Source organism: Neopsephotus bourkii, unplaced genomic scaffold (assembly GCF_033783945.1).
Source record: "Neopsephotus bourkii isolate Nb327-2 ecotype Australia unplaced genomic scaffold, CSIRO-AGI_Nbou_v1 NB_1154, whole genome shotgun sequence".
NCBI classification, from domain to species: domain Eukaryota; kingdom Metazoa; phylum Chordata; class Aves; order Psittaciformes; family Psittacidae; genus Neopsephotus; species Neopsephotus bourkii.
This window is the reverse complement of record NW_026901640.1, coordinates 2,298,007-2,319,426: the sequence shown is the minus strand read 5'-3', so window position 1 is coordinate 2,319,426 and position 21,420 is coordinate 2,298,007. Positions and strand designations below refer to the sequence as shown.

The 21,420-nt window shown below is 56.7% G+C and overlaps 3 protein-coding genes across 4 annotated transcripts in view; all 3 read left to right on the top strand.

The window, feature by feature from the left end:
• PRPF8 (pre-mRNA processing factor 8) overlaps positions 1 to 17,907 on the top strand; it is a 28,235-nt gene extending 10,328 nt beyond the window's left edge. The window contains exons 26-44 of one of the 2 annotated variants that reach the window (XR_009726941.1): positions 163 to 342; positions 785 to 920; positions 1,508 to 1,677; positions 1,984 to 2,113; positions 2,289 to 2,435; positions 2,658 to 2,818; positions 3,440 to 3,631; positions 4,223 to 4,460; positions 4,577 to 4,705; positions 5,286 to 5,399; positions 5,506 to 5,679; positions 5,911 to 6,104; positions 6,739 to 6,978; positions 7,060 to 7,201; positions 7,459 to 7,599; positions 7,739 to 7,878; positions 8,039 to 8,241; positions 8,799 to 9,016; positions 17,887 to 17,907. Coding sequence is in view for 1 of the 2 variants with exons in the window: in XM_061363403.1 (XP_061219387.1) it covers positions 163 to 342; positions 785 to 920; positions 1,508 to 1,677; positions 1,984 to 2,113; positions 2,289 to 2,435; positions 2,658 to 2,818; positions 3,440 to 3,631; positions 4,223 to 4,460; positions 4,577 to 4,705; positions 5,286 to 5,399; positions 5,506 to 5,679; positions 5,911 to 6,104; positions 6,739 to 6,978; positions 7,060 to 7,201; positions 7,459 to 7,599; positions 7,739 to 7,878; positions 8,039 to 8,241; positions 8,799 to 8,953 (2,986 nt within the window). In the remaining variant the exon portion in view is untranslated. Of the gene's footprint in view, positions 1 to 162; positions 343 to 784; positions 921 to 1,507; positions 1,678 to 1,983; positions 2,114 to 2,288; positions 2,436 to 2,657; positions 2,819 to 3,439; positions 3,632 to 4,222; positions 4,461 to 4,576; positions 4,706 to 5,285; positions 5,400 to 5,505; positions 5,680 to 5,910; positions 6,105 to 6,738; positions 6,979 to 7,059; positions 7,202 to 7,458; positions 7,600 to 7,738; positions 7,879 to 8,038; positions 8,242 to 8,798; positions 9,058 to 17,886 lie in introns of those variants that run through there. The other variant, XM_061363403.1, reaches the window with a different exon arrangement.
• RILP (Rab interacting lysosomal protein) lies at positions 9,140 to 12,463 on the top strand. The gene is made up of 8 exons (XM_061363431.1): positions 9,140 to 9,400; positions 10,055 to 10,178; positions 10,264 to 10,385; positions 10,514 to 10,705; positions 10,883 to 11,046; positions 11,143 to 11,265; positions 12,121 to 12,210; positions 12,306 to 12,463. The coding sequence occupies exons 1-8, from the start codon at positions 9,182 to 9,184 to the stop codon at positions 12,454 to 12,456; spliced, it is 1,185 nt and encodes a 394-aa protein (XP_061219415.1). The 5' UTR covers positions 9,140 to 9,181; the 3' UTR covers positions 12,457 to 12,463.
• Positions 13,428 to 19,921, top strand: SCARF1 (scavenger receptor class F member 1). The gene is made up of 11 exons (XM_061363413.1): positions 13,428 to 13,792; positions 14,500 to 14,561; positions 14,775 to 14,876; positions 14,986 to 15,511; positions 16,228 to 16,446; positions 16,547 to 16,675; positions 16,752 to 16,855; positions 16,978 to 17,089; positions 17,168 to 17,292; positions 17,376 to 17,513; positions 17,798 to 19,921. The coding sequence occupies exons 1-11, from the start codon at positions 13,698 to 13,700 to the stop codon at positions 18,838 to 18,840; spliced, it is 2,655 nt and encodes an 884-aa protein (XP_061219397.1). The 5' UTR covers positions 13,428 to 13,697; the 3' UTR covers positions 18,841 to 19,921.
• Positions 19,922 to 21,420: the final 1,499 nt, after the last annotated feature.

Sequence of the window (21,420 nt, the reverse complement as noted above, 5' to 3'; positions counted from 1 at the left end):
TGCCTGCGTGGGATGAGGGTTCTGTTAGATGCTATTTCCCATAAAAATACCTGATTCTGCTGAACCATGCCATGTTAAAGAGGTATGTTGCCTCTACAGCAGGTCAATGTGACCTGTAAAGTCCTGTCACTCCTACTTAACTCTTGTGCCTCTGTGCTCCAGGTGGTCCAAGCAGACAGATGTTGGCATCACTCACTTCCGCTCAGGAATGAGTCATGAGGAGGACCAGCTCATCCCAAATCTGTATCGTTACATCCAGCCATGGGAAAGTGAATTCATTGACTCTCAGAGAGTGTGGGCAGAATATGCCCTGAAGAGACAAGAGGCTATAGCCCAGAACAGGTGGGTTTCAGTGTGCAGGCAGATCTCTGTGTGTGAGGACAGGCAGTGGTGTGAAGTCTTGCACTGTCTCGGTGTTCTGGAGACCTGGGGTCTGCCTGCAAAGCTTCTGTCTTACCTCTGGAGGAGGTGTGGACTCTGCATGGAGAAAGTGCATCAGTGGCACAGTTCAAGGGAAATGGTGGTGCCAGAAGCTGACATGAGACCCGTTTGCAGTTAGTTCTGCACACTTAAAAGGGCAGTCTCGTTTGGCTGCTTGGCACCAGCATGTTCACAGCAATGGCTGGGGGCACTTTGCTGAGCTTCTTAGTGCTTGGCATTGTAGAACACCTCCCCATTGCCCCAAGGTCTCTGCTGTTCCTGTCATCTCCTCCCCTGAAATGCTCATTAATGAATTGCTGTAACACCGAGAGGTAAAAAAGAGTGGGGATTTTGTTTATTCCAGGCGTTTGACACTGGAGGATCTGGAGGATTCATGGGACAGGGGAATTCCTCGTATCAACACACTCTTCCAGAAGGACCGGCACACCCTAGCTTATGACAAAGGATGGAGAGTCAGGACTGACTTTAAGCAGTATCAGGTATGGACTGGGAATTTCTCTGGCTGAGTGTGAGGATCACATACCTGTCCCAGACCATGTCCTTTCAGCTTCCATTCTTGTGAGTGCACTTCCTTGTCTGTATGCTGCAGGGAGAACTTTTAGAGCCATGTGTTGGGACTGGTGGAGGCTGTTGGAAACCAGATGCTCTGAAATCTGTAGCTAGCTGCTTTTGAAGTGTTTGGATGGTTTACAGTGTCTTGAGGAATACCACTCTTTGTGCAACTGAGTGTTCTGGAGAGGGGAAAATAGGCCCCAAAAGAAACATTCCAAAATCTGAATCAGTTTTAATAGCAGTGGAAAAAGTCATTATTTAAAGCCTGTAATGATAGCTCCGTAGAAGGTCAGTCCCTGAGAGATCATCATCATCGTTCTACCCAGTCTGAATCGCATAGCAGTGCTGTCTGCACTCATGTAGGTGAGCTGTGTCCTCCAGGATGGCAGGCATGAGGCTTTTCACTTGGCTTCTGACATTATCATCCTCGCCATCATCTTGGTTCCTACAATGGGTACAACCAGGTTAAATGATCTGAATACAAAGCTGCTCACTAGTCTGCTCTTGTCCCCAGGTCCTGAAACAGAACCCGTTCTGGTGGACACATCAGCGCCACGATGGCAAGCTCTGGAACCTGAACAACTACCGCACAGACATGATCCAGGCACTTGGTGGAGTGGAAGGGATCCTGGAACACACTCTCTTCAAGGGCACTTACTTCCCCACATGGGAGGGTCTCTTCTGGTAAGAGAACCCTTGATGTTGCCTTCTCTTGCCATTTTGGTGACCAGGAGGAGTCCTTGGCTCAAGATGTACTGATTCTGTTGAGCCTTTTCCCATTTTCAGCCATCACTTGAGCACACTGTGTATAGCTCAGTTAGGAGAGTACCTGGGGCTGGGGTGTAGCTGAACTGCAGGATGTGAAAATATGTCTTTACATGAAACAGTCTTCCCCATTCCTTCTGTGTGTGTTCCCTGCCTCTATTACTTGTCCCTTATTTCTGCTAACTGCCATGTTCCACATCTAATGCAACTGATTGCCCTTTCTAGGGAGAAGGCCAGTGGCTTTGAGGAGTCTATGAAATGGAAGAAGCTCACAAATGCCCAGAGGTCGGGTTTGAACCAAATTCCAAACAGAAGATTCACCCTGTGGTGGTCTCCTACCATTAACAGAGCCAATGTAAGTGCCTGGAGCTTGTACCTGTAGGAACTGCCACTGGAATAAGAGCAGTGAATAGATGTAACTCTTCAGAACGTGTCTTGCAGATGAACTGAACCTCTTTAACAGCAGTTGTTCTGTATTCTGAACTTCAGCAGTGATACTGCTTGTTCTCACAGCTGCTTTCCCTTTGCAGGTGTACGTTGGGTTCCAGGTGCAGCTGGATTTGACAGGCATCTTCATGCACGGCAAGATCCCCACGCTGAAGATTTCTCTCATCCAGATTTTCCGAGCTCACTTGTGGCAGAAGATCCATGAGAGCATCGTAATGGATTTGTGTCAGGTGAGCAGTGTGTTCACTTGGTTTGTTTCTGTGCTTCTCATGTACCAACGGCCTCTTGCTAGTAACAGATTGTCCCAGGGCTGTAGCAGGCCTGGCCCTTCTTCCCAATTGACAGAGAGAGGAGGAGATGGGATTTTCCTGGGTGCCTGTTCTAGTTCGGTGCTGAGGATAGATTCTTTAGCAAGGCTGCTTGAACACAACTCATCTTTGCCTTTTCCCTAGGTGTTTGATCAAGAGCTGGATGCTCTGGAGATTGAGACAGTGCAGAAAGAGACAATCCATCCCAGGAAGTCATACAAGATGAATTCCTCATGTGCGGATATCCTTCTCTTTGCTTCCTATAAGTGGAATGTGTCACGTCCATCATTGCTTGCAGATTCCAAGTGAGTGTTTCCCTTTTCCTTCTCCTTGATCTTGCTGTGGAGCAGAGCTAATGAGCCTATCATCCTGAACCAAAGCTTTATATCTCTTGGGCACGCAGGGTTGGTTTTCACTGGGGACACATGAGGACAAAGTCCAGGGGTTGTTTGGGCAGATGCTTGCAGCACCTTCTAGCACAGTCTTCAACATGAAGACACTGTTCTGTTCTCTCTTCAGTTGACCATTCCTCTAAGCCAGAGCTCAGGAGCTCTGAAGTGAAACCCCACAAAGCTGTGATGTCCTAGGGCCAGAATTTGGAGTGAATCAGACCCAATTCTGTACCCATGCTGTGTTCAGTTTGACTGAATCCTCAGCAGACAATCCCTAGGGGAGATGACCCTTGTGGCTATACAGTAGAGGAGTAACTGATGCTTTGCCTAAACCTGCAGCTGAACCCCATTGTCTGAGGGTTTGTGTTTAACTGCTTCTCCATCCAGCTGCTGTGTGAAGGGAGTAGGAGAGTCCCTTTTCAGGATGGTTTGCAGATAGCAGCTGGCTTCAGAAGGTCTCTCTGTCAAGGACACGTAGCAACTGCAAGGGAGTTTTGTGCAAGATTAAGTTGTTCTGGCTTGCTTTCCCCTTAGGGATGTGATGGACAGCACCACCACTCAGAAGTACTGGATTGATATCCAGCTCCGTTGGGGAGATTATGATTCCCATGATATCGAGCGCTACGCAAGAGCCAAGTTCTTGGACTACACTACAGACAACATGAGTATCTACCCATCCCCTACTGGGGTGCTTATTGCCATTGATCTGGCTTATAACTTGCACAGGTGAGATCTTTAAGTGTAATTGGTAGTTTGTGGCTGTGTCTTAGTGTGTCTCTAAACTGGGTTGTATTTTAGGGAGGAGAATGAGGGGAGAAAGCAGAAGCTGGAGGGGTGCAGTGAATGGGATAAGACACCTAGTCAGTCCTGTCAGTTTGACCCATGCCTGCTTCTTCCATAATAGTTGTTCTCTTCTCCCAGCTCACTAATAATCTGTTTTCTTAGGAGATTAGACTGTTCTTGGAGCTGAAGGGCAGGCCTTGTATTAAGGCTCCCCATAAGTGGGGACAGTTATTCTTCACTTGTAGGGGGAAGGTTTTGAGTCCCAGCAAGCAGGTTTCTGCTCCAGTATACTTGTTAGAGGAGATACAACTTTTCTGGGGCTGCAGCATGGGTGTGCTGTGACTTCCCACTGAGAGGAGGTGCAGGAAAGAGCAGTGGGTAAGCAGCTCCCAAGGACATAGGAAGAGAAAACATAGCGTAGTACTCAGCAGGTACAAAGGTGCCTCTCTGCTGCATGGAAAGATGCGTGGCTGTTGTCTCCGCATCTCACAGCTGATGGCAACAACTGCATCTTCTGTTTGTTCTCTTCTTCAGTGCTTATGGGAACTGGTTCCCTGGGAGCAAACCCCTGATCCAGCAGGCCATGGCCAAAATCATGAAAGCAAATCCTGCCCTCTATGTGTTGAGAGAACGAATCCGCAAGGGGCTGCAGCTGTACTCGTCCGAGCCCACAGAGCCATACCTCTCCTCCCAGAACTACGGAGAGCTCTTCTCCAACCAGATCATCTGGTTTGTGGATGACACCAATGTGTACAGAGTGACCATCCACAAGGTGAGGCCAGAGGAGCATCCTGGAGGGGAAAGGACAGGGACTGTCAATGTCCTGTGCTCAGGGTGCTTGTGGAGGCTTTATCTCCCTCTGCTTCTGACTTTTGCTTGTTTTCTCAGACTTTTGAAGGGAATTTGACCACAAAACCCATCAATGGAGCCATTTTCATCTTCAATCCCAGAACTGGACAGCTCTTCCTGAAGATCATCCATACTTCTGTGTGGGCAGGACAGAAGCGTCTAGGACAGGTAGGGGCCTGGCTGCTGCTGTGCTTTGGGCTGGGAGCTGGGGTGGGCTCTGACTGCTTGGGACACTCACTTGAGCAGAAAACAGATTGAGAATCTTCATCTTCCTGCCTCTTAACAAGTGTGGAGCTGCAGTGTTTGGTGTCTGACGTCTTCTCAGGGAAGCACTAGCATGGGATGTAAAAGTAAAGGAAAGCAGGCATTGATGTTGCAAGGTTTTTGAGGCTCTGAGGTCTAAAGAGCTGACATCTTCAAGCAGGGCTTGAGAAACAGGGCTGTGCTCAGTGTTACAGCAAATCACATTGCACTTGGCTGTACATCCAGTGCAGTGAGAAGACTCAGGTGGCAGAGCCAGGGAGAGGGGGTGTAGGCAGCTGGTTTCTTTTGAGCCAGTCAGGGGTAACTGAACTCCAGGAACAGGAACTCTGAGACCAGTAAGAAGAAAATGCTGGGCCCTGACTCTGGTCTGGAACAAGCCATAAATTCCACGTGTATTTATAGAATTTGGCTTGAGTCTCTGTGATTCCCATGGAGACACTGCTGTTAGCAGAGAGCTGTCTCTGACCCTGCTGTCCTCCTGTAGCTGGCCAAGTGGAAGACTGCTGAAGAAGTGGCTGCCTTGATTCGATCGCTGCCTGTGGAGGAGCAGCCTAAGCAGATCATAGTGACACGGAAGGGCATGCTGGACCCACTTGAGGTAAGAATGCAGAAGGTAGATGACAAGACAGCCCTGTGTTCCTTAATCCGGACCAGTGTTCTCTGGTAGTTGTGAGCTGATTCCTCCTCCTCTTCATAAACCCCAGGTGCACTTGCTGGATTTCCCCAACATCGTGATCAAAGGCTCGGAGTTGCAGCTGCCCTTCCAGGCCTGTCTGAAAGTGGAAAAGTTTGGGGATCTCATCCTGAAGGCTACTGAACCCCAGATGGTTCTCTTCAATCTCTATGATGACTGGCTGAAAACCATCTCTTCCTACACGGTGAGCACAGCCTGCCTAGGCTGCATTTTGCTTTGCTTCTGATGCATGAGGCAGGAGCCAAGGCTTCAGAGATCCATCACGATTTGCTGCTTGGGAGCGCTTGACTCTGACTCTGCCTGGATTTTCCTTCAGATTGAGTCCATTGGCACTTCCCATGCAGCATCCACATGCCCACAGTGCTGGACACAAGGGCCTTATGTATTTGTTTTCCATCTCCTTTTCTCCTCCAAGGCATTCTCTCGTCTGATTCTGATCCTCCGAGCGCTTCATGTGAATAACGATCGAGCCAAAGTCATTCTGAAACCAGACAAGACAACCATAACAGAGCCTCACCACATCTGGCCAACCCTCACAGATGAGGAGTGGATCAAGGTGGAGGTGCAGCTGAAGGATCTCATCCTTGCTGACTATGGCAAGAAGAACAAGTAAGTCAGTGTCCAGCTGCAGTGATCCTGTCACCTTTTCCTTCCTCTCTGAAGACTGTGAACACGGTGCTGCTTGTGGAGAGTAGACTTACAAGGGCCTTTTGCAGTGAACTGTCAGCTTTGTAGGGAAACTGGTTATCATTACAGAATCAGAATGGTTTGGGTTGGAAAGGACCTTACTATCATCCAGTTCCAACCCCCTGCCATGGGCAGGGATGCCTCACACTAGACCAAGTCACCCAAGGCTTTGTCCAACCTGGCCTTGAACACTGCCAGGGATGGAGCATTCACAAGTTCTTTGGGCAACCCATGCCAGGGCCTCACCACTCACAGTAAAGAACTTCTTCCTTATCTCCAAGCTGAACTTCCCCTGGTTAAGTTAGAACTCATTGCCCCTTGTCCTGCCACTACAGTCCCTGAAGAGTTATTATTAACTGCCTTCTACTAAGGCAGATAAAAGTGTCTGCAGCAAACCTTTCTGATCCCTGCATCCTGTGATTTCCTCCCTTGTGCCTGTAAAGCTGTGGTCTCGTTTTTCACAGTGCCCCAAGTGGATGATCTGAGCTTGTGCTCTCGTGACAGGGGTCCAGAATGGCCTCTGAAACACCTGACTTGGGTATCCTTCCTCTTCCAGCGTGAACGTTGCATCCCTGACACAGTCAGAGATCCGAGACATCATCCTGGGCATGGAGATCTCTGCCCCCTCGCAGCAGAGGCAGCAGATAGCCGAAATTGAGAAGCAGACCAAGGAGCAGTCACAGCTCACAGCCACCCAGACCCGCACGGTGAACAAACACGGGGATGAAATCATCACCTCCACCACCAGCAACTACGAGACCCAGACCTTCTCCTCCAAGACCGAGTGGCGGGTCAGGTAGGCAAGCAGGCAGGGCTGTTGTGTGGTGCTTGGGGAGGGATCTGTGCACCCTTCCATCCTCATCTCTCCTCTTCACAGAGCCATTTCTGCTGCCAACCTCCACCTGCGAACAAACCACATCTATGTTTCATCGGATGATATCAAGGAAACGGGCTACACATACATCCTGCCCAAGAATGTGTTGAAGAAATTCATCTGCATCTCCGATCTGCGGGCCCAGGTGAGTGTGTTACAGCTGTACCACACTCTGCTGGGGCACACAGCAGGCCTGGGCAGCCAGGAAGTACTGGGGAGACAGGCACTGGTAATACAGCTGAGCACACAAGTTCTAGATGGGGTTGAATGGTTCCTTGAGGGGAAGCTCAGCATGTAACCAAACTGAGATGCTCTCCTTTAATGAGAGCCTGTGGGTTGAGAGATCAGCTCCTGAGGAGCTGAGGGCTCATCTAGGCTTCTAAGGCAGGTGTCTGTTCCTAGATTGCAGGTTACCTGTATGGAGTGAGCCCTCCTGATAACCCCCAGGTGAAGGAGATCCGGTGCATTGTGATGGTGCCCCAGTGGGGCACACACCAGACCGTGCACCTCCCAGGGCAGCTGCCACAGCACGAGTATCTCAAGGTGAGTTGAGCTGTTGGAGATGTGGGACTTGGAGAGCTCGGCCTGACACCGAGCAGGCAAAGGGAAGCCTTTGCTCCCTGTGTGTTTGTTGGCCTGGTTTTAAATACCTTTTATTCCCCTCTCAAACTCTTTTTGCCAGGAAATGGAACCTCTGGGGTGGATTCACACCCAACCAAACGAGTCCCCTCAGCTCTCGCCACAGGATGTCACCACCCATGCCAAGGTCATGGCTGACAACCCCTCCTGGGATGGGGAGAAGACCATCATCATCACCTGCAGGTGAGAGGCAGGAGGCTTCTTGTGCCCTCTCTGCCAAGCTGCAGTGCTTGGGAACATGCTGAGGTCTCAATATGTGGCAGAAAGGCAGTGTTGGCTCGTTCCTGGTTTCCCTGTTCTGCCCTGGATCAGTCTGACTTTCCCTATATCTTCTTCCTTCCAGTTTTACACCCGGCTCCTGCACACTGACAGCCTACAAACTGACCCCCAGTGGCTATGAGTGGGGCAGGCAGAACACGGACAAGGGGAACAACCCCAAGGGCTACCTCCCATCCCATTACGAGCGGGTGCAGATGCTGCTCTCCGATCGCTTCCTTGGCTTCTTCATGGTCCCAGCACAAGGGTCCTGGAACTACAACTTCATGGGTGAGCTGCCCCGCTGGGAGAGGGGCAGGAGGGGAGGATGCAGTGGGGATAGCTTGGGGCCCCCAAAACAAGAGGGATGTAGAGCTGTTGGAGTGAGGCCATGGGGATGCTGCAAGGGCTGGAGCAGCCCTGCTCTGGAGCCAGGCTGAGAGAGCTGGGCTGGGGCAGCCTGGAGAAGGCTCCTGAAGGGGAGACCTTAGAGCAGCTCCAGTGCCTAAAGGGGCTGCAGGAAACCTGGAGAGGGGCTTGGGACAAGGGATGTAGAGACAGGATGACAGGGAATTGCTTTAACCTTCCTGAGGGGAGACTGAGCTGAGCTCTTAGGCAGAAGCTCTTCCCTGTGGCAGGGGTTGGAACTGGATGAGCTTTAAGGCCCCTTCCAACCCAAACCAGTCTATGATGCTATGAGAAGGAAATGGTGCTTCAGGCTGTGTTCTTTACCCATTCTTTAAGCTTCATCTGCTTTAAAGATTGTCGTGTGTGGGTAGAGGGCTTCTACCCATCAGCGATGGAGGCAGGATCCATTCCAGTGCGTGATGGTCTCTGTCTCCACCCAGGTGTCCGCCACGACCCCAACATGAAGTACGAGCTGCAGCTCGCCAACCCTAAGGAGTTCTACCACGAGGTCCATCGCCCTTCCCACTTCCTCAACTTCGCCCTGCTGCAGGAAGGGGAGGTCTACTCCGCCGACAGGGAGGACCTCTACGCCTAGCGCTGCCCTCAGCCCTGCTCCTCGTACTGTTGATATTCAACAGCGTCTGTGCCCTGCATCCCCGTGCCCGCACCTCCCCTGCCCTTTGCCCCCTTCCTCCTCCTCCTCCTTGTACCCATCCAACGTCTCAATAAATTTTGTACGAACGGGATCGCTACCGGTGGGTTCCGCCTCGGACGGGGCGGGACAAGGGAGGAAGGAGGAGCGAGTGCGGGCCCCAGCACGGCCATGGCGGAGCCGCTCTGGAGGACCCCTCCGGGCCGCCTGGCCCCGCCGCACGTTTACCGCATGGCCGGGGCGCTGGGGGCCGAGCTCCGCCGCCTCTCGGCCCGCTTCGGGCCCGACGCCGTGGCCGGGCTGGTGCCGCCCGTGGTGCGGCTGCTGGAGCTGCTGGAGGCGCTGGTGGCCCCCGACGGGGACGCGGCGGGAGGGCGGCAGGAAGCGGAGGTGAGAGGGGGAGAGGGGGGGTAAGGGCTCGGTCCCGACCTCCTTTGGGGGTTCCGTCGGCCGTGGGGCAGGAGTCACAGTGGGGACTTGGCTGTCCCCATCGCTTCCAATGGCTCTGACCTGGCTGGCCCTGTCCCTGTGGAATGGCTCGGACCTGGCTGTCCCTGTCCCTATGGAATGGCTCTGACCCGGATGGCCCTGTCCCTATGGAATGGCTCGGACCTGGCTGTCCCTGTCCCTATGGAATGGCTTGGACCTGGCTGTCCCTGTCCCTTGGGATGGCTCTGACCCGGCTGTGTCTTGTACCGATGAGGGTGGCTCTGACCTGGCTGTCCCTGTCCCTATGGAATGGCTCTGACCCGGATGGCTCTGTCCCTATGGAATGGCTCGGACCTGGCTGTCCCTGTCCCCAGTGGGATGGCTCTGGCCTGGCTGTCCCCATACCTTGGAGTGTCTCTGACCCAGGTGTCCCCATTTCCCATGGGATGGCTCTGACCTGCCTTTCCCTGTCCCTTGGGGCAGCTCTGACCTGGTTGGCCCTGTCCCCTATGGGATGGTTAGGACCTCACTGTCCCTATCCCCTATGGGATGGCTCTGATCTGGCTGTCCCCATCCCCTATGGGATGGCTCTGACCTGGCTGTCCCCATCCCCAGGACCCCGAGCAGCGGCTGTGGGAGGCCGAGCGCCGGGAGCGGGCCCTGCGTGCGCGCCTGTCCCGCCTGGAGGAGCAGAACCAGCAGCTCCTGGGGCAGCTTGAGGAGAGCCAGTGCCAGGAAGGTGGGTGTCCATGGACGGGGATGGCGATGGGGATGCCGTGGGTACCAGGGCTGCTCAGCCCCATCCACGCTGTGTCTGTGCCCAGATAGCACAGCACGGAAGGAGCGGGAGGTGATGCTGCGGCTCAAGGAGGTGGTGGACAAGCAGCGGGATGAGCTCCGTGCCCAGGCCCATGAGATCGTCTGCAAGAGCCGAGACACGGAGGCGGTGAGCGGATGGGGTGCGAAGGGTCTGGGGACCCCCTCTGGTGTCACCTCCCCATCAGTGCCCATGTCCCTTGCTGGGGGCTCGGAGCTGCTGCCATCACCTCACTCTGTGCTCCCCGGGCCCTCCAGCTGCAGGAGCAGCTGCACCGCTTCATGGCCATGAACGAGGAGCTGCGGCACAAGGTGGCCGTGGTGCGGGCGCAGCTCAAGAGCGCGCTGGAGCAGAAGTCGGACCTGGAGGCTGCGGTGCTGCAGAGCCAGAGGGGAACGAGCAGGAGGAGCAGGAACACCTCCGAGATCCAGCAGCCGGAGCCCAGCCTGGTGAGTGCAAGCCTGAGCTGACAGCAGGGAAAGCCAAGTGGGGCTTAGAGGATGGGGATGGAGTGATGGGCAATGGGATCCAGCAGCTTCATTCCTGAGACATTCCCATCTCTGCCAGCCACAGGGTGGGCACTGTGGGGTCCTAGCCTCCTACTGACCCGTTTTCCATCCCTCCAGGAGGAAGCTCCATCACCCACAGAGGAGCCTCAGCACCAGGATGCGGGCAGGAACCCTTCTCACTGCTGCTTCTCCAAGGAGGAGCTGCAGCAGATCCTGCAGGAGCGGAACGAGCTCAAGACCAACCTGTTCTTGGTGCAGGAGGAGCTGGCTTATTACCAGCGGTGAGTCCGGTCCCCCCGGTCCCTGCAGCCCATGGGCCATCAGAGCCTGCTCCTGGTGCACTCAGGGGGCTGAGCTCTCCATTAACCTCCTTCCAGGGAGCTGCTGAACGAGGAGAGGGTTCCCAGCTTCTTCTTGGATGCGATGAAGTCAACCATCAAAAGGCAGAGGAGGAAAATCAGAGCCAAAATGCTGGGAACGACGGAGGAGGCGGAGAGCAGGTGAGTGCATCCCTGCTCCATCCACCCTGCAAGGGAATTCCCCAAGCATGGAGCTGCCTCCTCCCTGCTTATTCCACCTGGTTTAACGTCTGCAGCTGATGCCTTGCTCTGGCTTAACCCTGGGAGCATCACGGGGCTGGGCTTGTTGTCACTGCTCACACGTGGTCCATCCACATCCATGGATATGGCAAAAGGGAGGTGAGGTGGTGGCCGTGGGACTGCTGCTCCTGGCGCTGTGCTTGGAGCCTGTCCAATGAGAGCCATTGAAGATGAGAGCAGAGATGTTCCCTGGAGGCTCTGCAGGATGTTATGGGCACCACTGGCCCCACCAGACTCGTCACGATGCATGGCACGGGGGGAGCTGGGTCTCACTGCCTTTTGGGGGCTTTAATAAAGGTCTGGAGGGGGCTGAGCTCTTCTGTGCTGCTGACGCCTGCTGCTTGCTTGTGTCGGGGTCTCTGCTGGCAGCAGGGGTGTTGAGCCTGGTGAAGGTGCCTGCTGCCCTAGGGATGCTGCATCTCGTGTTCCCCGCTTCCCTGCAAGGCCAGGATGTCACCCACCTCGGTCCCACAGTGCTGATGGTTGGGCTCTTCCCCCAGAGAAGCATTGGCCACATGGGGTTTGATGCTCAGAGGCTTTACAGCAGGATGTGGCAACCGGGGACACGTCATTGAGCAGTGATGAGGGGTTGAAGCTGGCGGCTGAAGAGCCTTGAGATCATGCAGGCAGGGCTGGGCTCGCCTTAGAGCACCCATGTGGGATGTGAGCATCACCGTGGCTCTGCAGGTCCCAGCTCTGCTTGGCTTGAGGGGTGCCTCCTCCCATGCCAAGCCTGTAACCCCCTTTGTGCTGCAGTGATGAAGATGAGGGCTCCTGGCTCCCAGCCCGCGGTACGGACTCTGTGGATGCTCATCCTCATCCTCCCGAATCCAGAATTAGGAGCTTGTAAGTGTGCTGGGAAAGCCAATGGGGAGGTTGGGATCCGATCGCATCCCTTGGGAAGGCCTCTCCCCCACGGCTGTTATCTGCTCTCCCTGCAGCTTCAGGCTCTGGTATCAGGACAGCAGCAAAGATCCCCCCGCATCCAGCAGCCCCGTAGCCTGGGAAGTCATCGACTCCCTGGACACGCAGCTGGAACCGCAGCGTGATCCCGCAGCCAGGCCCCCCGACAGAGCCTCGCCACCCCCCTGATCCCATGGGAACACTTCCTGGTGGGCACGGCATCACTGTCTGCTTCCCCACAGCACGGGGATGGGGATGCCACGTGTGGGACACTTGGCTGTGGGTTTCATTGCTGCCCATCAGCCACCCTTTCACTGTGCTCATGGCTTCACCTATGGAGGTCTCCACTTCTCTGTGCCTGCAGCTCAGCACCCTCTTCCCATCCACTCGTGACTCTTTCCATCAAACACCTCTCCCAGATCCTGCCTCATCTGGATGGGGTTCATCCCTGCAATGTGAAGGTGGAGTTGGGGTACCCAGCATCACCACACTGCACCGGGTATCCGGATGCTCCCAGAGCTGGGAGCAGCTGGATCAGCACCATCAGTGCCACGCTGCACTGGGACCTCTTCCTGCTGTTGTTGGGCACTGGAAGACAGGAGCAATCCCCATGTTCACAGGGAAGCATCCATCCCCTCGGGTGCTTTAGCTTTAGAACTGGAGTTGGAAATAAATCAGTCCTGTTTGCCCTCCGAGGTACCCACTGCTTGGGATGCTGCTGCTGGGATTCCATCCCTGTTCTCCATCACTTCCCATGTACAGGCTGACCCTTTCAGGGGGTTGGCTCCAATGGGAACACGGCTCCATGGGTGCAGTGCTGGCTATGGAGGAGTTAAGTGTGAGGAGCAGCTTCCAGCCCGGGTTATCCCCCCCCTGCCCCGGCTGAGCTGGCCTTGGGTAGGAAAAAGGTGTTTCCTGTGCATCTGCTGACACAACGCTCCTGGGGACAGGGAGAGGTGGGACAGGGGCCAGCAGCCGTTCAAAGGGAACACCGTGTCCCCATGGGGGACGTGGGGACCCCACTTAGCTCCTACCAGGGGTCAGCAGCGCCATAGGGCAGCTCATAGTGGTGGGGGCAAGGGGATGCAGCACGGACCTTGTGTGGGTTGGGGAGGGGGCCACTGGCTAAAGCATCTTTGGGGGTGATGGAGGATGGAGCAGGATAACGGCGGGGGTGATGCTCATGGAGCACCAAGCCCCTGGACCCCCGTTCCTGCTGCTGGGGTGGCACCAAGGGCCAGGAACAGCCCCCGTGGCGGCATTCCCTGCCTCCCGTCCCCTGACGTCGGGATCGCGGCGCCTCCTCCCGCGTTTCCTCAGGAAGAAACCCAAGGCTGGCGGGAGGAAGAGGCCGCAGAACGGGACGGGACGGGACGGGCGGACACCAGCACTGGGAGCTGCAGGGATTCGGGCCCGGGCGCCCTGGTGGGATGGGGAGCGCGCGGCACCTCCTCTGCCTCCATCTGTGGCTGTGGGTGCAGAGCTCTGCGCAGGAGCTCGATCCCGACGGCAGGAATGTCTGCAGGTAGGTGCCATGGGGGTCCCTGCTTGTGCTCCTCTGTCTCATGGGGCCTCTTGGCAGCCCAATGGGGTCATCGTCTTCCATGGACAGAGCCCTGCTGCTTGGCACCGCGTGGATGCGGTGCAGTGATGCTGGGGAGCGCGGCTGTTGGTACCCAGGGATGTTCCTTCACCTTCTCCAGGGGTTATTCCTCACGCAGGGCACTGGGATGGGATTTGGAAGCATTGGCAAAACTTCCCATCAAATGCCAACGGGAAACATAGGCACAGCAAATCCCAAAGAGCTTTTGGAGCTGATTTCCCCTCCGCTTCGCTGCTGCCTCTCCCATTGGTCTCACCATCCATGGCAGTGCCTTTCATCACCTCCGCTTTAATGCCTTCCTTCTGTGGTGTTGGTGAAGCTTTGAGCTGCTCCCAGAGCATCAGGGACCCGACACGGGCTCCACAGTGGCAGATCCATGCTGCCTGCCCCATTGCCTGCCCCATTGCCTGCCCCATTGCCTGCCCCATTGCCTGCCCCACCGCCCACCCGGCTCCAGCCTCTTGAATTTCCTTCTATTTTACTGGTTTCCTTCCGGAGCAAAGCCCCCGGGGCCGCGCTGCCTCTGCCTGCCAGACCCAGCCAGGGTGTTCGCTGTGCCTGAAGCGATGCTCTGAACCCACCCTGGTACCCTCATCCCTGCGGATGCTCCACTGTGGCTCTCTCCTCAGGCTCCCCACCGGCCCTGCGTGCTGTCCCGGCTGGAAGCAGGAAGGTCGGGAATGCACGGCTGGTGAGTGATGGGGGATGATGGAGCCCCACAGCTCTCTTTGAGTGGGGTGTTGTGCTGTGGGGACCCCAAATGCTCACTGAGTGGCTTGGATGGAGCGGGGAGCAGGGTGGTGGATTCCCCATGATGCCCCAGTGGGATGCGGTCCAGCAGTGGGGTGTGAGCGCAGGGGACCCCATCCTGCCCTGATGTGATGCTTTGCCCTGTCACCACCAGCACTGTGCGAGGGCGAAGATGCCTGCGGGGCGGATGAGGTGTGTGTGAGACCTGGGCTTTGCCTCTGCAAACCCGGCTTCTTCGGAGCAGACTGCAGCTCCCGTGAGTAGATCCCATGGGCTCACCCATCCCCTTCACCATCCTTGATAGGGGGGAGCTGCCAAGCTTCCCTATGACCCCCATCACCCTCACCACCTCCTTCCCCCTGCAGCCTGCCCCGAGCAGTACTGGGGCCCCGACTGCAAGCGGAGCTGCCCGTGCCACCCTAACGGGCGCTGCGATGCGGCGAGTGGGCGCTGTACCTGCGACCCCGACCATTGGGGTGCCCTGTGCCAGTTCCCCTGCCAATGCGGTCCCCATGGGCGCTGCGACCCCTTCACCGGCGCCTGCCGCTGCGAGCCGGGCTGGTGGGCACCCACCTGCAAGAAGCAATGTCAATGCAACCCGTCCAGCTCCCAGTGCGACCCCGTGAGCGGGCACTGCCGCTGCCTGCCCGGCTGGTGGGGCAGGAGGTGCAGCTTCAAGTGCTCCTGCAACCTCTCCCCCTGCGCGCAGGAGACGGGCAAGTGCGAGTGCAAGGCTGGGTTCTGGGGCCCCGCCTGCCAGCGGCGCTGCGACTGCATCTACGGCTCCTGCAGCCCCGTCAGCGGGCACTGCAGCTGCAGCCCCGGGTACCAAGGCAGGAGCTGCAGGGAGCCGTGTCCCGCTGGGAAGTACGGGTCTCAGTGCGTGCATAGGTGAGATGGGGGCGATGGGAGGGTGTGGGGGGTAACCAGGGGGTGCAATAAGACCTTGGGGGGGGGAATCATCATGGTTGTGTCTGTCTCTTTGGCTGGGGACCATCCTGGAAGGTTTGAGCATCCCTAGTTGGATGCAGCATCCCTGCTGTCCCAAGAGAAACAGAGAGTCATGGAATGGTTTGGGTTAAAGGGAACTTAGAGCTCATCCAGCCCCAACCCCTGCCACAGGCAGGGACCCCTTCCACTGGAGCAGCTTGCTCCAAGCCCCTGTGTCCAACCTGGCCTTGAGCACTGCCAGGGATGGGGCAGCCACAGCTTCTCTGGGCACCCTGTGCCAGCGCCTCAGCACCCTCACAGGGAAGAGCTTCTGCCTAAGAGCTCAGCTCAGTCTCCCCTCTGGCAGGTTCAAGCCATTCATTCCCCTTGTCCTGTCCCTACAGGCCCTTGTCCCAAGCCCCTCTCCAGGTTTCTTCCATCTTTAAGTACTGGAAGGCTGCTGATGGCAGCAGAAAGCACTGGTGTCATCCTGCTTGTCCTTGCTCCCATTCCTTGGTGTGATAAAGCCGCATCTCTGCCTCCCTCTTGCCACCACGGATCATTAAGCACTAGGGGCTGTTTCCCCATGGCCCCAACTGATGCTCGGTGAAGTTGGGGAGGTGGGGGGTGGGGTCCATGATGCGTGTCGGTGCCTCACTGCCCCTGTGCCCCTGCAGCTGCGGGCACTGCGAGCTCGCCCGGCCCTGCTCTGCCGTGGACGGGCTCTGCCCCGGCTGCCAGCCCGGCTGGAACGGGACCCTCTGCCAGCACCGCTGCGCTCCGGGCTCGCACGGCCCCCGCTGCCTCCTGCGCTGCCCCCGCTGCCGCCAGGGGGATGCCTGCGACCCGGAGACCGGCGCCTGCCCGCGCTGCGAGCCCGGCTGGACCGGACCCAGGTACGGCCCGGACCGAGCCCCCCCCCAGCCCCAGCCTCGGGTCCTGCGCTAAGGGATGCAGGGAGGGGGGGGGCTGATGCTTCCCTCTTCGTGTTGGCAGCTGCAACATCTCCTGCCCCGCGGGCACCTTCGGCGATGGATGCCGGCTCCTGTGCTCCGAGTGTGTGATGGGGAGCTGCGACCCGGTGTCAGGAGCTTGTATCTGCCAGGCTGGCTACTGGGGAGCCAGGTAACGCCGGGAGCAAGGCACGGATGGGTCCCCCGTTCTCCCCAGGGGTGTTTCCCTCCTTTCCTTTCCCTTCCAGCTGCAATGACACCTGCATGGAGGGGTTTTACGGGGTGAACTGCTCCTCGTCCTGCCAGTGCTCCCGGGGGACCTGCGACCCTGTGCGGGGCGACTGTGTGCTGAGTAAGGGCATCCTCAGATTTACCCCACTTGGTGCCTCGCAGCCCCACCATGAGCAGTGGGGGTGGCTCTTTGGGGTTGGCAGCTTCAGGACGTGCTGGCCTCAACCCATCTTCTCCCCACAGGTTTAAAGGACCACGGAGCTCTTGCAGCCGCCATCCTCGTCCCCCTCCTGCTGCTGCTGCTCTGCATCGCCTGCTGCTGCTGCGGAGCTGGTCCAGCAGACGCCAGGGACAGGTATTGCTTCCTATTTGCCAGTCCTCGATGGAAAAGCCCCATCTCCCGCATCCCTTGATGCCCACATCCCCTGTGCAGGGCAGCCGTGGCGGATGATGATGTGGTTGCCAGGATGAAGCACCACGTGCGGGGCGTGCTGGCGAACCTCAGCGCGATGATGCCCTGCTTCAACCTGGGCGGCTCGAAGCTCCCCAAAGTCACAGGTGAAAAGAAGCAAGCTCCCCCCCTTCATCATCACCATTTGGGGGTGTCTGAGCTCACTTTTGGGGTGTTTTCTCCTCCCCAGTTTCCCACCACGACACAGAGATCCCCTTCAACCCCAGCTTCATCGAGCCGCCATCGGCTGCGTGGGTTTCAGACAGCTCCTTCTCCTCCTTTGACACTGACAATGAGGGACCCGAGTACTCCGTCCCCCCCAGAGAAGGTGACCTGCTCCCCCTCTACGGGTCAATTCTGCTCCATTGGGTGCCCAAGGGCTGGGTGCTGGGCATGGGTAGTGGTTGTTTTCATGCCCTTGTTTTCCTGCTTGTAAGGACACCCATGCTTAACCTCATGTGGTGGGATGTGCCTGGTGCGGGTACCCCTGATTCACAACCTCTTCCCATGAAAACATCCCCAGAGACAACCCTGTTGCATCAGCCTCTCTCCTGCTTGTCCCAAGTGTGTCCCTGGGCTCCATCAGCCCTAACCCATCCCCTTCTCCCGCAGGCATCCCGCTGCTGGGGGGGGCTGAGCTGCAGGATGGGGTATCCCCCATAGGCGAGGTGCTCCCGGATCCATCCGCCTTTGACTCCGAGGATGTCTCGCAGCCCTTCGCCATCCCTCGCACCTCCAGCATCGCCAAGGCCAAGCGCCCCTCCGTATCCTTTGCCGAGGGGACCAAGTTTGGGATGATGGAGACCCCCAGCCCTGGGAGAAAGCCCAAGGCCCCATGGGGCCCATCCAAGCTGTCCCAACCACCGGGGGACAAGGAATCTGAGCCGTGCACTGAGCGCCCGGGCAGTGATTGCTACGAGAGCCCTGACCCCATGGGCAAGGGGGACGAAAGCCACCGTCCATCCCCAAGGGCCACCCCAGGGGGACGCCGGCGCGTGGTGTCCAGCACCAGGCACGTGGCCCAGAGAGTGGAGGCCCTGGAAGCGGCTGCGAGGTCAGGAAGCTGGGAGGCGAAGGGGAAGGATCCCAATGTCACCACCATCTACGTGATGGTGGGAACGGGCGGGCAGGACCCCAAAGCAGAGGGAGGTGGTGAGGGCCCGGTCCAGGCAGTGCTGAAGCGGTTGGGCAGCTTGCAGAGGGGTAAATGGGCTGCCAAGGAGGAGCCCAAGGTGAGGAAGAGCTTTGAGGTCATCCAGAAACCGCCCCGCCGGGCCCTGGGGCAGCGCAGAGACTCGGTGAATAGCTGCAAGCAGAGGGAGAGCATCCCTGGGGCTGCCACTGAGGCAAGCAGCAAGCATCAGCCTGGGAAGAGACAGTCCTTCCTTCTGGCATCTCCCTCACTGAAGAGCATCGGGGACCGGGATGGAGGCAGTGATGCCGTGGGTGCCATGGAGAGGGGTAAAAGCCCTGAAGGAAAGGGATTGGCTGCATCAGAGGAAGAACCCAAGTATGAGAACGTGATGAGCAGCAGCACTGGTTCACCCCCCAGCACCGCTGAGGAGGCAGCAGCCACCCCTGCGGCCACCTGGGCCACCACTGCCTGCACTGGTGGCATCTCTGAGCCCAGTGTGGGAGCTGAGGACCCTCTCTGAGCTTGAACTGGAGAAGCATTGAGCATTCCCATTGATCCCTTTCCTGTTGTTGGGGTGGACCTTTGAAGGGTGATGTGATGCAGTGATGGATGATGTATGATGGGTGATGCTATGCGATGATGGGTGATGCATGATGGGTGATGTGATGCGATGATGGGTGATGTATGATGGGTGATGTGATGCGATGATGGGTGATGCTGAGAGCCACAGCAATGGCAGCCCCATGGGTTGCTGCTTCAGGGCTGTTTCCTGCTTGCCCCTGTCCTGTGTGCTTCACTTTGGACCTGCCACAACACAGCGATGCTCTGGATGCAGCAGTGGCACCTTCTAGTCTCTGTCAGCATTGTGTTTGGGGGCACACATCTTCCTCATGAATGACAGTGGGGCTGCAGGGGGTCACACACAGGTAAAAACCAGTTTCACCCCATTGGCTCCCACCTTTCCCTGTCCCAGCTCCATAAAGCTGCCTGGAGCCTCTTGCTGTAAAGATGCTTCTCTTGCTGGGAGGGATTATGTTATGAAGAGGGGCCGGGGGTAGGTGATGGGCTGTGACAAGCAGCTTCAGTGAGAACTGATTATAGCTGCTTATCTCGAAGGGTATCTGGGTCTGCAGGGGTTTATGTGGGTCTCTCAGGCTGCCTTCGTTCCTATGTGCATGCATAGCACATCACAAGGCTCGTGGCGTGGCATGCAGTTTATCAATGGCCTTCTAAACTCCATGCAATACCAGGCTCCAGTTTTGCAAGAGCAAATGTGGCACCTGGGCCATGGCCATCGACCTGTCCTTGCACATGGCACTGATAAGGACACGACATGCATGGAAAATTCCATTGCCACGGGTGCCATCCCCTCACCATGGGTGCAAGAAGTGGGATGAAGGGGCTGTAGCATCTCCGGCATGGCCAGAAGCCCTCGGGCAGCACAGAGAGATGGGCACAGGGGGGTCAAGGTGCCAAAGAGGGTTTGCAGCATGAACTGGTTTTAGATGTATCTAAGTCCAGAAGTTTCTTACCTATTCTTCTGTTATTTCACATGGTTTGGAAGCCTCTGGATGAAAATTAAACGTTACCAAAGCCCTTTAGGAGTTGGGTTTCCCATCCACCCCTAAGAAATACTCTCTAAAGTGTAGAAACCATCAATAGCCTTAAGCTTTCCGTTTGTTGGGTTTAATTTTTCTATTGTTTCTATTGAATTCTGAAGTCTCACTTACAGAGCTGAACCCAGAGCAGTGCTGGAGACCGGAGCATCCAGAGCACCCACCCCGCAGCCTGTATCCCACATCATGTGTGGAGCTGTGTGTGAACCCCATTCTGATACAGCTGTGTTGGGGTTTGGGGTTTCAGCATCAGTGGGGTTTGCTTTTTCCCCTGGTGCTTCTTATGGATGCTTTTCATGGATGTATCCCCGTGCTCTCACGGGGATGAGCAGCAGGGTGCAGCACTCCTTCCTGCAGTGGCATCACCCACTGCTGTCATTATAGCACCAAATACTGTGGGATAGGGATAAAACCGCTCATCCTGGCCCCGAGCATCCTCCTGCCTGCATCCCCGCTCTGTTTTGACACTATGATACACAGAGGCAAGGACAGCCCCATATGTTATTTATAAGCAGCCATTTTTCCTGCCCTGATCCATTGGCTATTTCCAGCCTGGGAGCGGAGTGATGCTGTGCCAGAAGCGAACGTCACAGGAGCTGGTTCACCCCGGGTACAGCATGTGAAGAGCTGACACCGGCCTTCCCTCATGTGGAAACGAGCCACCCGGCCTTGAGAAAACGCTGTTGTCACATCCAGGGGCTGAGTGCCAGGCAGGATGCGGCCCCTGCTTGAAGATGGGCAGAGGTGGATTTGCCGTGTGGGGCTGCCCATGCACACGCCGGCAGCGTGGCTGCGCTGGTGTCTTCTCATTGGGGATGCTTTCTGATGTGGTTTGAATGCGGGATGAGGGAGGAGTTAGCATCCTCCCGTGCTGGATCGGTGGCTGAATCCCGCTGAAGCCATCCCTAATGGCCACGGGGGGCTGTCCCCATCACCGCAGCCTCATCATCCCCTTCCGAATGAGCTCTGCCTTAGGAGAGGACCACGTCGGAGCCTCCCTGGGTGAGCGGGCAGGAGCCGTCACCTCCCTCCCAGCCTAAACTCATTCCTGGCTGCTTTCTATAAATGTCTCTCTGTGTCAATGCTGTTCTTCAGCTCCACTTTGTTTTGCTTCTCTCCATGGTGTTTACTCAGGCCCCGGGTGTATTTATAGCTGGCAACAGATCATCTGATAGCTCCTTTGCTCCTTCTAGGAGAGGAAAACCAACCTCCCCCCATGCTCTCCCTGTACCAAACGGTTCCCGTGTCCCCAGACAGCCCCTGTGCCCTCCTCGTGCTCCTTCCCAACACCGTTCATGTTTCTTGGATGCAGATCTGGGTCCTGAGGTCTCCCCCCTCCTTGCCCATCCCAATGCCCAGCTCCAGGCTCCTTGTTTCCTTTGGGCTTTGTTTTTGTTTGTTTCTTTGCTTTGGCTTAAATCCACTCCCCAGCCATTGCGAGGCTCTGAGCCTCGTCCCACAGCCAAGCCGGAGGAGTTCCCTCT

Excerpts from the sequence above, each read along its gene's own strand:
- RILP (XM_061363431.1), top strand. The coding sequence starts at position 9,182 with ATGGCGGAGCCGCTCTGGAGGACCCCTCCGGGCCGCCTGGCCCCGCCG. Across the intron at positions 9,401-10,054 it reads GAGGGCGGCAGGAAGCGGAG|GACCCCGAGCAGCGGCTGTG; the intron begins GTGAGAGGGGGA and ends CCCCATCCCCAG. Across the intron at positions 10,386-10,513 it reads AGAGCCGAGACACGGAGGCG|CTGCAGGAGCAGCTGCACCG; the intron begins GTGAGCGGATGG and ends CGGGCCCTCCAG.
- SCARF1 (XM_061363413.1), top strand. The coding sequence starts at position 13,698 with ATGGGGAGCGCGCGGCACCTCCTCTGCCTCCATCTGTGGCTGTGGGTG. Across the intron at positions 13,793-14,499 it reads GACGGCAGGAATGTCTGCAG|GCTCCCCACCGGCCCTGCGT; the intron begins GTAGGTGCCATG and ends CTCTCTCCTCAG. Across the intron at positions 14,562-14,774 it reads AGGTCGGGAATGCACGGCTG|CACTGTGCGAGGGCGAAGAT; the intron begins GTGAGTGATGGG and ends TGTCACCACCAG.